Consider the following 13,330-nt stretch of genomic DNA (forward strand, 5'->3'; position numbering starts at 1 on the left):
GACCTGGGACCGGACCGCAGCGACGCACGGATGCACGCCAAGACCGAAGGATCCTACGCAGTGCCGTAGGGGACTGCACCGCCACTTCCCAGCAAATTAGGGACACTGTTGCTCCTGGGGTATCGGCGAGGACCATTTGCAACCGTCTCCATGAAGCTGGGCTACTGTCCCGCACACCGTTAGGCCGTCTTCCGCTCACGCCCCAACATCGTGCAGCCCGCCTCCAGTGGTGTCGCGACAGGCATGAATGGAGGGACGAATGGAGACGTGTCGTCTTCAGCGATGAGAGTCGCTTCTGTCTTGGTGCCAATGATGGTCGTATGCGTGTTTGGCGCCGTGCAGGTGAGCGCCACAATCAGGACTGCATACAACCGAGGCACACAGGGCCAACACCCGGCATCATGGTGTGGGGAGCGATCTCCTACACTGGCCGTACACCTCTGGTGATCGTCGAGGGGACACTGAATAGTGCACGGTACATCCAAACCGTCATCGAACCCATCGTTCTACCATTCCTAGACCGGCAAGGGAACTTGCTGTTCCAACAGGACAATGCAAGTCCGCATGTATCCCGTGCCACCCAACGTGCTCTAGAAGGTGTAAGTCAACTACCCTGGCCAGCAAGATCCCCGGATCTGTCCCCCATTGAGCATGTTTGGGACTGGATGAAGCGTCGTCTCACGCGGTCTGCACGTCCAGCACAAACGCTGGTCCAACTGAGGCGCCAGGTGGAAATGGCATGGCAAGCCGTTCCACAGGACTACATCCAGCATCTCTACGATCGTCTCCATGGGAGAATAGCAGCCTGCATTGCTGCGAAAGGTGGATATACACTGTACTAGTGCCGACATTGTGCAGCTCTGTTGCCTGTGTCTATGTGCCTGTGGTTCTGTCAGTGTGATCATGTGATGTATCTGACCCCAGCAATGTGTCAATAAAGTTTCCCCTTCCTGGGACAATGAATTCACGGTGTTCTTATTTCAATTTCCAGGAGTGTATTACATATATATATAGTTATTTGATTATTATTCACATCTCCCGATGTTACTTTTAAAAAAGGGAAAGATAATTATTGCCAGTATCAGAATACTATTAGAAACACCGAAAAAAGCAAGTTCAGCGTTGAATTATAGACGGCAGCCAGCCCTCTGACAGAACACGCTGAGCCGTGGTTCCTGCTTGCTAATCTTCTCTGTATCGTTCCATTTTAGTATGAATACCCCCGAAATGAGTACACTGCTCGATCACCGACTTCGCTCTGTTACATACCCTACAATGACGGGAACACTACCTACATCACGAAAACACAAAATCGTTAATAACTCGAACATTATTAACTTTGGACCCCATATTATATAAATACTTGTACGCCATCTACAAAGACCAGCCTGTTAGAAGAATTGTGAAGTCATCTAGGCTGAGATGGCTGGACACGCGGCACGGATGTATCATACAGAAATACCAAAAAAAGTTTTACAAGAAAAGCCAGGTGGACAGAGAGAACGTGGTCGACCAAAAGCTAGATGGGTAGACGGAGTCATAGACGACTTTCGGAAGATGGGTACAGGATCTGGAAAATACTAGATTTTTGATGAGGCCAAAACTCGCCATGAGTTGTAGATCCGCAGAAGAAGAAGATTATGTTAATAAAAATGTTTGTTTTTAGACGATCTTTCGATGTATAGCATTTATAATACCATTTCATCAGCTTTGACATCGATTTTTTTTAAAAAAACTAGTGAGTGTAGGGTGTGTCTAGCAAAAAGCCGAAACACGTGTCTCTTTATTTGGAAAGTAGAACGTCCTTGCAATACTTGATCAAAATCGATGACACAGATGTCAGATCCTCCCTTTGTAAGTGTTCTACACTGGCCCGCAACTCGGAAACAGTTCATGTTGCTCAGGACCGCGACTGCCCGTAATTCGAAGCGGGGCCCCTCCGGCACGACTGCAAAAAATGAGTGAATTCCTAAGGGACTAAACTGCTGAGGTCATCGGTCCCTAGACTGACACACTACATAAACTAAATTAAATTCATGCTAAGGATAACACGCACACCCATGCCGAACTTCCGGCGGGAGAGACCGCGCAATCCGCGACAAGGCGCCTCAAACCGCGTGGCCAGTCCGCGAGGCTGCACGACTGCACTTGCGCATCAATGTCATGTACTAAATGCTTCATAACACAGCCGTAAACATTGCTTTTCCATCAAGCGGAATGCTGGCATTATCATAAAATCGGATACACTCAGGAAGTTTTCTTACAGAAGATACATAAAGTGAATCCAGTTCCTCGCAGTCCTCAATTACACAAAATGGAAATAAACATTATTTCACAATCGGAGTTCAAAAAGACTCATCCTAGCAGAACTCGATCGAAGCGGTAGCGAAATCGCGCGAATCGTAAACTTAAAAGCACGCAGCAGAACTTCGCTGTTGAGAAGTCGCTTCAGCTCTCACAAAACAATTGTGCACCCTACCAGGAATCAAAATGTAATCGTCTTCCAGGGAAGAGTACCGACACTCAAAATTCGAAGGAACAACCATAAATTGTTCATTAATTTACGAAATGTCAATGAAAATGTGAAACTTCCGCTGGATACTGGTGCTTCAGTTACTTTGCGTAATCAGCTAACATATGAGAAATTAGGGCTCCCACACCTTCAGCAACCAAATCTGTATTTCACAACTTACAATGGTGAAAGGATTTGTTCTCGACGAGCGTACGCTAAGAACAAAATATGACAAACACAGAGGCATTCACTGTAGTGCACTCCAGCAACAGTCCAAACACATATGGATTGGTTACATTCGATTCATTTGATTTGGGAATTCAAGATAGTGCACGTCCAGACATTACTCAGATTTCACTCAAGAGCATCAAATAATTATGATAAAAATACCAACACGAAGGATTTCAAAGCGCATATTTCACTTACAGGCAGTGCCATACCTAAATCTTACGCAGCATGACCAGTATCACGTGCTACTGGAAACGATAGAGCTACTGAACAGGTACGACTGGAACAAACTGGCGTCTTGGAACCAATATTAGCTGAAACCGTTACATAAAATTGCAAGTGTGGAAGTGGAGGATTGGATCGAGTGGTTGCATTTACATTGGGTGGGGAAAAGAGGGTCATTATTTAGGGAGCGTAGCCTGTTACGTTTAAATGGTGGAGGTTGATGGAGGATTGTATCCAGTCCTGCATCGATCTCCACCAATTTAACATAACTGTTCAGCCTCCCTTAATAACCCTGCGTCTTCCGTCCAATGTAAACGTAACCACTCAACCTGGGTCTCCACTTCCACATTTATAATTTCACGTAATCGTTTCTTAGCATATAAATGGCCATCTCCTCAGGTCATCACCAGGAAAGCAAATACGATAATTAGACATTTCAGAGCCATTGTAAATGCTCAATAGTGGTACTTTCATTCCCACTGCCAGACATTTAGAGGCTATATATTCTCCCAAAAATTTCGGGAATCACAAGCAGTTCGTGGGAAGATTATTAATACATAAGGTTTATCGCGAACGCAGCTAAAATTTCGGTATTGTTTCATCTCCTCAGACGTTAAATGGTACCTTTGAAATGGATTTCAGAATACAAACAATCTTTTCAGAAATCAAAATCTGCGCTCATAGTGGCACCAACAGTTAGGCGCTGCCTGTCGCGTGCGTTTTGCGATGCGCAACTTTTTGCCATAGAGTAGGTACAGCTACGAGGTGAGCATAACCTACTGAGCATGTTCTCACTATCAAACCGTGCTATTCACGTGTTTTTGGGACGACGCTGCTTGCCCACATTTTGCGGTGACAGCGAAACTTGAATACTACTCGTTTTCACCTTGTTTTATACAAGTTTCTGCACGTTTGAGTTTTATTAACAGCTATATGCGGTATTGTCGTTGCTACGGATTTAAAGAGAAGTATGTTAAAGAAGGACCAGTTACTTTTCGTAGGTTCGCATAAAGTATGTATAACTGTAAATGTCGCATTGATTTGAAGCACTTTATATGTCGAAAAATATCGAGACGCGGTATTATAAAGTCTACAGTTGTAGAAAGAATTTCCGCTATTTTATGGTCTAGTGTTTACGTGAACGGTGCTAGATAAATTTGCAACTGTGTATAAGAAAACTTCCAGCAATGTATACATACTGGTGCTAAGTTCATGTCGAGATGAAATTTATACATGACAATCTGATTTATTTCCTCCAATTTATGCAATGTTTCTCAAACCCTTGTGTGTTTCTAAGTATTTCTGCATGAAACATTTTCCATACAGTGTCCTTGCGTAAGTAATTAGAACAGATTCGAGAGTATGAATCAATGCAACAGAAAACCTGAAAAAAATATTGTTGGCTGTCACTTCTTCTATTACTCCAAAATCCGCGCACGGATCTTGTATAGAAAAAATTTAAAATAATAATGGACAAGAAGGAGGTGCAAATCGCTAACCGTATTTATTGTAATTATTTCATGACACTTCGGCGCCATCTACAGTGTCACTGTAACGTAATTAATTAGAAAAATGATTCGACAATATGAATAAGTGCAATGGAAAAGGTACACAATGTTATTGGCTGTCACTTCTTATTTCGTTACCTGAAAAACATCTGAGTTATGGTACAGTGGCGAAAAAGCATAATATCATTGCTCCTCATATGTTAAAAGCAAAACTTCAGTTCCTGGTGTCATATTTTTATGATGTGTGTAAAACGCGTGTACAAAGTTTCACGGTACTTCTAAAGTGATCTGTCTGCAGCAGCGAAGTAATAACACTCAAAATACGCTAAGCCAGTGATTCCCAATCTGGGAGTAATTATTCCCTGAGATGCAAAATGTAATTTTTTCGGTGACGAAACGCAATTATTTTTAAAATAACACTACTATTATCACTGTTTTATAAGACTGTAATACTGAGTACGTAAGTAATCACCAATTACATTTTTTTTTTTCAAATCCTAGTATACACGCATGACCCAACGTGGTGAAGATTACAACTTATGAAACGAATGTATAAACATCACCTGCTTCACATAGTGATTCTATTCCACTAATACTTTGCATATTCTCGACATTATGTAGGTCGGAACAGCGACCAAGAAACTTTAGAAATACCATACGTTTTAGTCTGTATCGCAATTTTTTATTTTGCCTACTGCCTATCGGTTTTTGCAATAGTACAATCCTCATGCCATCTCCTGGCATTCCGTCGTCACGCTCGCTTCTCAGCAAGTGTGACAAATACTTTGTACCGTGAAAAACTAAGATATATACATCACACGTGCATAATCATCTCACGAAAATGACTTTCCGAAGTTACAGGTAGTTCCTGCAATGCACAAGAAGTTACTTCACTATTGACGGGACAACAACACAACAGTAACTATGTAATAGCTACTGCATTTTAGTAGAGCCTACACTTTATTATTATAATAATTATTATTACTATTAATGGCATTGGTTGGACACAAAGCATCGGAAGCCTAAAGTTTTCCAACCTCCGTCAGTTCAGAAGTAAGGAGACAAGGAACCAAGTGATTTACAATGGTAAATTAACTTGATTAATTTTAAATGGGGAGGGGAGGGGGATGCCGGCTATTAGTGAAGCAATGGTCGCTAAAGAGAGAAATGGTGCAAAAGAAGCATGTTTCGTAAAAGTATTACCCTCCACGTGGACAGCAACATCCTTTCCTGAGGAGGAGTTATAGATAGCAGTCGCGATGCCCTGAGTACTGCATCACCATTCTATAAGAAAAGGTTGCTAGAAGTAAGCAATACCGATTGTCTCTGACTTATTAGTCGATAGCTTAAAAAACATCTAGAAACACTAAACATCATTTATCTTCCGTCATCTTAAAATTAAAAGAGTTCAAAGAAAATTCTGTTTTTTTCTTCAAAGTTCAGCTAGGAGCTAGTGTTGGTTGTCGGAGGGCAGGTGCTAGCTAATATCTGATTACACTAAGGGGTAATGTCTCAGAATGTTGGGAACCATTTCGATAACTGATATTTAGGCTACAACGTTGCAGGGGTTGTTGCGGACTGAATTCTCGATCTGTGCATCCGAATGCTCACTCCATAGACATTTATACTCATTGCTTTTTGCATCCGGCTACGCACTACTTGAATGCCGTCAGAGTTGAAACCTGAGGAGGTAGTAGCTCTGTTGTTCCATCTTGTACGTCGTTGTAAAACGCAAAAAGAAAGTCGACGATAGTATATGCACCACAAAAGATTCGTTTTATATGATCTGCTGCTTGCGTAATCACATAGACACTTTTTTTTTCAGTTCCCCTAGAATATGTATTGAACCTTTTGATGAGCCATTACAACGTATAAAAGATGGAATAGATTTAATAATTCGCCGGGTTAAACGATGAGGTTGCCGTGGCATAATTATTGTATTCACGCCAATAAATTCGAACTCTGACGATATATTAAATTATTGTAGAAGATCGAGTTAGAAAAGAAAATATTTCGTTGACAAAAATCAGCAAAAGACTGACTGCCAAGTCCAACCATTCAGGATAACCTCTTCCTAGTGCCTTCAACCGTTACTGTATTTGGGAGTGTACTAGAACTTTCGTTTCTTGCTGTAGATTTCGGCAACTTAATCAGTAGTTATGTTGTCGAGGAGCTCTGGCAGAGAGATACTCATACGAAATTCCTACCTCTCAAATTCAGTAGTACACCCGCAATAAATTGTACAAATGCAGTAACATGTACCAGTGTAAGTTCAATGTCGAGATAATCTGAACTGCTAATCCTGTCTTAATTGCAAACTGGCCATTATAAGATGAACCTAAAATTTACTTTCTTTGCTGTTACCACGAGTTGTATTTATCAGTCAGCACCCAAATGTTTATGCTGCGGAGGTAAAAGTAGAAACAGCTACAATAAATGTTTCGTAGTATTCTTCTATACTAGTGGCGGTAATAATCTTCTTAAACATCGTTACTCCTTGAACTGACAGAGCAATGGATTTCTATGTCTACGACACATTCACATTGTGTCTGCGTATTTTTTAAATAACTAAATACATTAACTGTTATTGATATAGGAAACGTACCATATACTTTCAGTAACATCTGCTTCTGTGGCGTAATACCGCAGACAAGAGATAACGAACAAAAATGTGAAACAAATTATTTCGAACGTTATTCTAAAGTTCCCGAATTATTCGCTCTAGACGCGTAACACCGGGTTTTCAGTGATTTTTCTTTGTCATTTGCCTTAGAATTAAAATACGAGTGTAAGTGAAAGTTTGCTATTTCGTGCCACATGTTTGAGATCGTACCACATGTTTGAGATTCACAGTTATAATCCTGCAATACCAATTAGAATATAATAAAATCACCAGCTTTTAAATCAAAGAAGAACGTTCGCTTTTCTCTAGAATGATTTAAATAAGCTCTCACTGTTGCTTTGCATAATTACCTGCGGCCTTGGCGTGTTCTATTGCACGAGCTGCTGCTTTAATTTCTGCATTGCTCTTTGAATAACAGGACTCCAGTGACTCTGAAATGTTTCTGAAAAGACAACCACATAAAATGTACGAGGCCGCTACAACATTATAATTAAAATATAAAGGTCTTTCAACATAAAGAGAAGAAATTACAGAGTGTGATTTTCTCCGAACCAGACTCCAACTCCACCTCTGCTACCGCGACGACCATCTCTTTCATAAACTCCATACACAAACGCTGTTACTGTGTCATCGTCTTGAGGTGAGAATGATTTTAGTATCTCACTCATGCTGGCAGCTGTATGAGGTACGATATTCGGAAACTAACTCAGCGAAATTGTACAGAGTTTCATTATTTTCCGTTGACACGCCATGTCAAAGAATAACCGCTACTTCTTGTAGTTTACACGTAGCACAACAGTACAAATTCTGTTGGGTCCATACTTTAAACCAAAAACGAATGTCCCTTGTTGTTTCATAATTAGACATAGTGTGCTAAGCCACAATTTCCGTTTTACAATATTTTATGTTCCCAGCCTTACACACAAATTTCACATACGAAGAGCAAGCTTTAGCTCACACAGAGATTTTCGTATACCAAATGCAAGCTTCTATGTTTTACTGCCATGTTCCTTTCAAATAAGATAAAACCAACCGAAAAAAAATCCGTAATTCTTAATGTTTCTACTCTACTGTTACAACGAATACAGTTTTACAAGGACTACGAAATAATAACATGCGCAGCGAATATACAGGGTTTTCGGAAATTCCCGTTACAGACTTCTGGGGCTTATAGAGGGGAGTGAGCTCATAATATTTTGAACAGGAATCCATGTTCGAAAACGCACCGTTTCCGTTCTACGACGTTTCAATTCAGATGTTTGACTCATCCACTTCTGTTTGAGGAACTGAATGAGGTGCGACGCATTACAGTTATAAGGTAACAATTCGGAAGGAGACATAACGAAACATCCATTTATAATTTGAGCACATTAACAACCAGACTAAACGTTATTCAAAAATGGTTCAAATGGCTCTGAGCACTATGGGACTAAACTTCTGAGGTCATCAGTCCCCTAGAACTTAGAACTACTTAAATCTAACTAACCTAAGGACATCACACATATCCATGCCCGAGGCAGGATTCGAACCTGCGACCGTAGCAGTCGTGCGGTTCCGGACTGAAGCGCCTAGAACCGCTCGGCCACCGCGCCGGCTTTACGTTATTCCAAAACAGAAAAGAACTCAGTATACCGTACATACAGAACAGTACTGATGCACTAACAACAGCGGCTCGGCGTGGCGGCTATCAATATTGTTACAGACATTGTACCTTTTTGGTACACACTCTCCATCCCACCTACTGCTCTTCACTTTTTAGGGCAGCGGCCAGAACTCGTGGCTGCAGATACTAATCTGTCTCCACAGGAGTCTCGTAAATTAAACTTCACAAGGCAGACGTTAAGTGACATCAGATGACCGTCTGACGTAGTACACGCCATCCTGTCTACCCTGTTTCATTCCAGGGCAAGCAGCTTTGTGTATTTTCTCTTTCCCTCAGCATACGTGGACGCGTTACACATCTGAATTGAAACCTTCGTAGAACGGAATCTGTACATTTCCGGACAGGGGTTCCTATTCAAAATATTATGTACTCAATACCCTCTACAACTTCTAGAAGCTTGTAATTGGAGTTTCCGAACACACTTCATAAACCTATTTGCAATGTACTGCAGCGTGTAGTGGCCGTGCGGTTGAAGGCGCCATGTCATGGATTGTGCGGCCGCTCCCGCCTGAGGTTCGAGTCCTCCCTTGGGCATGCCTGTGTGTGTTGTTCTGAGCATAAGTTAGTTTGAGTAGTGTATAAGTCTAGGGACCGATGACCTCAGCAATTTGGTCCCTTTGGAATTTATACATTTTTGTAATATACTTCTGACATATAAATCTACGTCTATATACGTGGTAGACAAACCACAGTGAAGTGCTTGAGAGAGGGTACTTAGCATGGTACCGCATCTTAGGCTTTTTACCCGTTCCAATCGTATGCTGTGGACAATGTACAGTAGAAGAAATGACTACATACGTTTCTTTGCACGCTTTAATTGATTTAATCTTATTTTCGTGGTCCCTACGGGAGCGATATGTAGCGTCTCTATATACTTATCTTACAATTGGTCTTTGAATCTTTGTTAAGTTCGCTTCTGCAGGATAATCGTCGTCTACCTTCAAGCGTATTTTAGTTCAGATTTTTCAGAAATTTTGTGGCTCTCCCGTGAGTCATTAGAACTGTGACAGTTCGTGTCACCATTCTTTGTATACGTCCACTGTTACTCCTGTTTGGCATGGGTTCCACATACTTCAGCAATCTTGTAAGATGGGACACAGAAGTGATTTATAAGATTTTCCAAGTATCCTGGCAATGAAACGAAATCTGTCACTTACTTTACTTACGACGGTGCCTATATGACTATTCCATTTCATGTCACTACAAAATTGCACGCAGTGCTATTTGTGTAAGTTGACTGATTCCAGTCGTGACTCATTGGTGTTGTAGTCATAGAATATTACACTCGCGTGCAAAACTTAAGGACGAAAGTAACTTACGGTTGATGCGTCGCTGCCAAGTAACATAGCTCGTTGAAACGTGGGTCATACATAGAAAGAGCTGCTACAGCGTAGCCCAGAAGGTAACTGAAAGAAATCTATCTACATATACTTCTATACTTTGTAAAACACCGTGAGGTGCTTGGCAGAGGTACGTCCCATTGTACGAGTTATTAGGATTTTTTCCTGTTCCTTTCAATATGGAGCGCGTCGAGAATGACTGAATGCCCCTGTGCGTGAAGTAATTATTCTAATCTTATCCTCACAATCCCAGTGTGAATGATACCTACGGTTTCCTAGTATATCCCTAGAGTAATCACTTAAAGCCGGCTCTTGAAACCTTGTTAATAGACATTCTTGGTATAGTTTAGGTCTGTCTTCAAGGGTCTGGCATTTCAGTTCCGTCAGTATCTCTGTGTCACTCTCCCATGGATTAAACAAATCTGTGATCATTCGTGCAGCCGTTCTCTGTATACGTTCAAAATCCCGTTTAGTCCTACCTGGTCCCACACATTTGAGCAATATTCTAGGATGAGTCGCACGAGTGATTTGTAAGCAATCTCTTTAGTAGACTGATTGCGCTTCCCCAGTATTCTGCCAAAAGACCGAAGTCTACCACTTGCTTTACTCACGACTGAAAATATATGATCGTTCCATTTCATATCCCCACAAAGCGTTCTACCCAGGTATTTGTATGAGTTGGCCAATTCCAACAGTGACTCGTCGATATTATAGTCACAGGATACTACGTTTTTTCGTTTTGTGGAGTGCACAATTTTACATTTCTGAACATTTAGAGCAAGTTGTCAATCTCTGCACAATGATGAAATCTTATCAAGATCTGACTGAATATTTACGCATCTTGTTTCGGATAGTACTTCATTATAGACAACTACATCATCTGCAAAAGCCTGATTCTACTATTAATATTGTGTGCAAGGTCATTAATATACAACATGAACAGCAAGGGTCCCATCACACTTCCCTGGGGCACACCCAAAGTTACTTCTACATCTGACGATAACCCTCCATCCAAGATAACATGCCGTGTCCTCCCTACCAAAAAGTCCTCAATCCAGTCACAGATTTCACTTGATACTGATAGCCCATATGATTGTACTTTTGACAATAAGCGTGGGTGCGGTACCGAGTCAAATGCTTTTCGGAAATCAAGAAACACTGCATCTACCTGGTTGCCTTGATCCTAAGCTTTCAGTATCTCGTGTGAGAAAAGTGCGAATTGGTTTCACATGATCGACTTTTTCGAAAACCTCGCTGATTGGCATTGAGGAGGTTATTCTGTTCAAGATACCTCATTATATTTGAGCTCAGAGTATGTTCTAAGATTCTATAACAAATCGATGACAAGGATATTGGACGGCAATTTTGTGGATCGCTTCTACTATCCTTCTTGTAGACGGATGTGACCAGAGTCTTTGTCAACAACTGGAAACGGTTTTTTGTTTGACGTATCTACGATAGATTATAGTGAGAAGAGGGGCTAACTCAGCCACAAAATCAGTATATAATCTGACAGGGATTTCATTTGGGGCCTGGAGCTTTGATGAATTTTAACTATTTCAGCTGTTTCTCAACACCGCTGACACTAATACTTACTTCACTCATCTTTTCAGTGGTACGAGGATTAAACTGGGGCAGTTCTCCTGGTTTTCCTGTATAAAGGAAGATTTGAAAACGGAGTTAAGCATTTCGGCATTTGCTTTTCTACTCTCAATGTCAGTCCCTGCCTCATTCGCCAGGGACTGGACACTAACTTTGGTGCCACTAACAGACTGTGCATACAACCAGAATTTCTTTGGCGGGGGCTGTGTGGAAGGGACTGCAAGTTTTTTTTTTTTTTTTTTTAGGTTAGAGGGTCTGAGGAAACCACAGAAAGAGCGTCCGTGTGAAAGGGGTAGCTAAATCACAGTAAGGTAGTTGTAGAAACGATTGGTGTTGCAGTTTTAAATTGTCGTAGATGTGTTGGGAAAGAACCAGTGCTCCAAGCCCTAGTAGAAAGCATTGAAGCTCAAATAGTTATAGGTAGGAAAGCTGGCTACAGACAGAAATATGTTTAGCCGAATTTTTTTCAAACGACCTAACAGTGCTCAGAAAGGATATATGAAATACAGTCGATGGTGGTGTATTTATTGCTGTCAGAAGTAGTTAATCTGGTAGTGAAATTGAAGTAGATAGTTCCTGCGAAATAGTATGGGTAGAGGTTATACTTGACAATCGGACTAAACTATTAATTCGATTGTTTTACCGACCCTCCACGACTCAGAAGATATAATTGCTGAACAGTTCAGAGAAAACATGAGTCTCATTTCAAATAGGTACCCCACTCATACAACTATAGTCGGTGGTGACTTCAATCTACCCTCGATATGCTGGAAAAATTATACTTTTAAAGCCGACGGCAGGCATAAAACGTCATCCGAAATTGCACTGAATGCTTTCTCAGAAAATTATTTTGAACAATTAGTTCATGAGCCCACTGGAAGCATAAGTGGTTGCGAAAGCATACTTGGCCTCTTAGCAATAAATAATCCTGGACAAGTAGGGAGTATCATGACGAATACAGGGATTAGCGACCACAAGGCAGTTGCTGCTAGGCTGAATACCGTAACACCCACAACCATCAAAAAGAAACACAAAGTACATCTATTTGAAGAAAGCTGATAAAAATGCTCTTAACGCCTCTTTAAGAGTCAGTCTCCACTCCTTCCGATCTGATTATGTAAGCGTAGAAGAGATAGGGAATGATTTCAAAGAGATACTATCGACGGCAGTTGAAAGATATATACCACATAAATTAATAAGTGATGGTACTGATCCCCCATGGTGCATAAAAAGGGGTCAGGTCGCTGTTGCAGAAGCAGTAAAAAAAACCATGCCAAATTTAAAAGGACACAAAATCCCCAAGACTGGCAAAGTTTTGCAGAAGTTCAAAATATAGCGTGTACTTCTATGTGAGGTGAGTTTAATAATTTCCACAATGAAACTCTGTCTCGAAATCTGGCAGGAAATCCAAAGAGAAGTACACCAGTGGTACGACGCAATCAATACCTTCCCTGCGCGATGACAACAGTGAAGTCACTGATGACAATGCTACTAAAACAGAGTTATTAAACGCGGTTTTCCGAAACTCCTTCACCAAGATGAAGTAAATATTCCCGAATTCCAATCAAGAACTGCTGCCAAGATAAGAAACATGGAAATAGATATCCTCAGTGTAGCAAAGCAGTTTAA

General features: G+C 41.2%; 1 protein-coding gene across 1 annotated transcript in view; it reads right to left on the reverse strand.

Moving 5' to 3' along the window:
- Positions 1-8,078, reverse strand: part of LOC126365949 (ribonuclease H1-like) — a 55,029-nt gene extending 46,951 nt beyond the window's left edge. Inside the window, exons 1-2 of the mRNA XM_050008733.1 lie at positions 7,628-8,078; positions 7,447-7,538 (exon numbers count right to left, since the gene is read on the reverse strand). Coding sequence (XP_049864690.1) covers positions 7,447-7,538; positions 7,628-7,764 — 229 coding nt within the window. The 5' untranslated portion in view covers positions 7,765-8,078. The remainder of the gene's footprint in view (positions 1-7,446; positions 7,539-7,627) is intronic.
- Between the last annotated feature and the right edge of the window lie 5,252 nt (positions 8,079-13,330).

This window comes from Schistocerca gregaria, chromosome 4 (assembly GCF_023897955.1).
Source record: "Schistocerca gregaria isolate iqSchGreg1 chromosome 4, iqSchGreg1.2, whole genome shotgun sequence".
NCBI classification, from domain to species: Eukaryota; Metazoa; Arthropoda; class Insecta; order Orthoptera; family Acrididae; genus Schistocerca; species Schistocerca gregaria.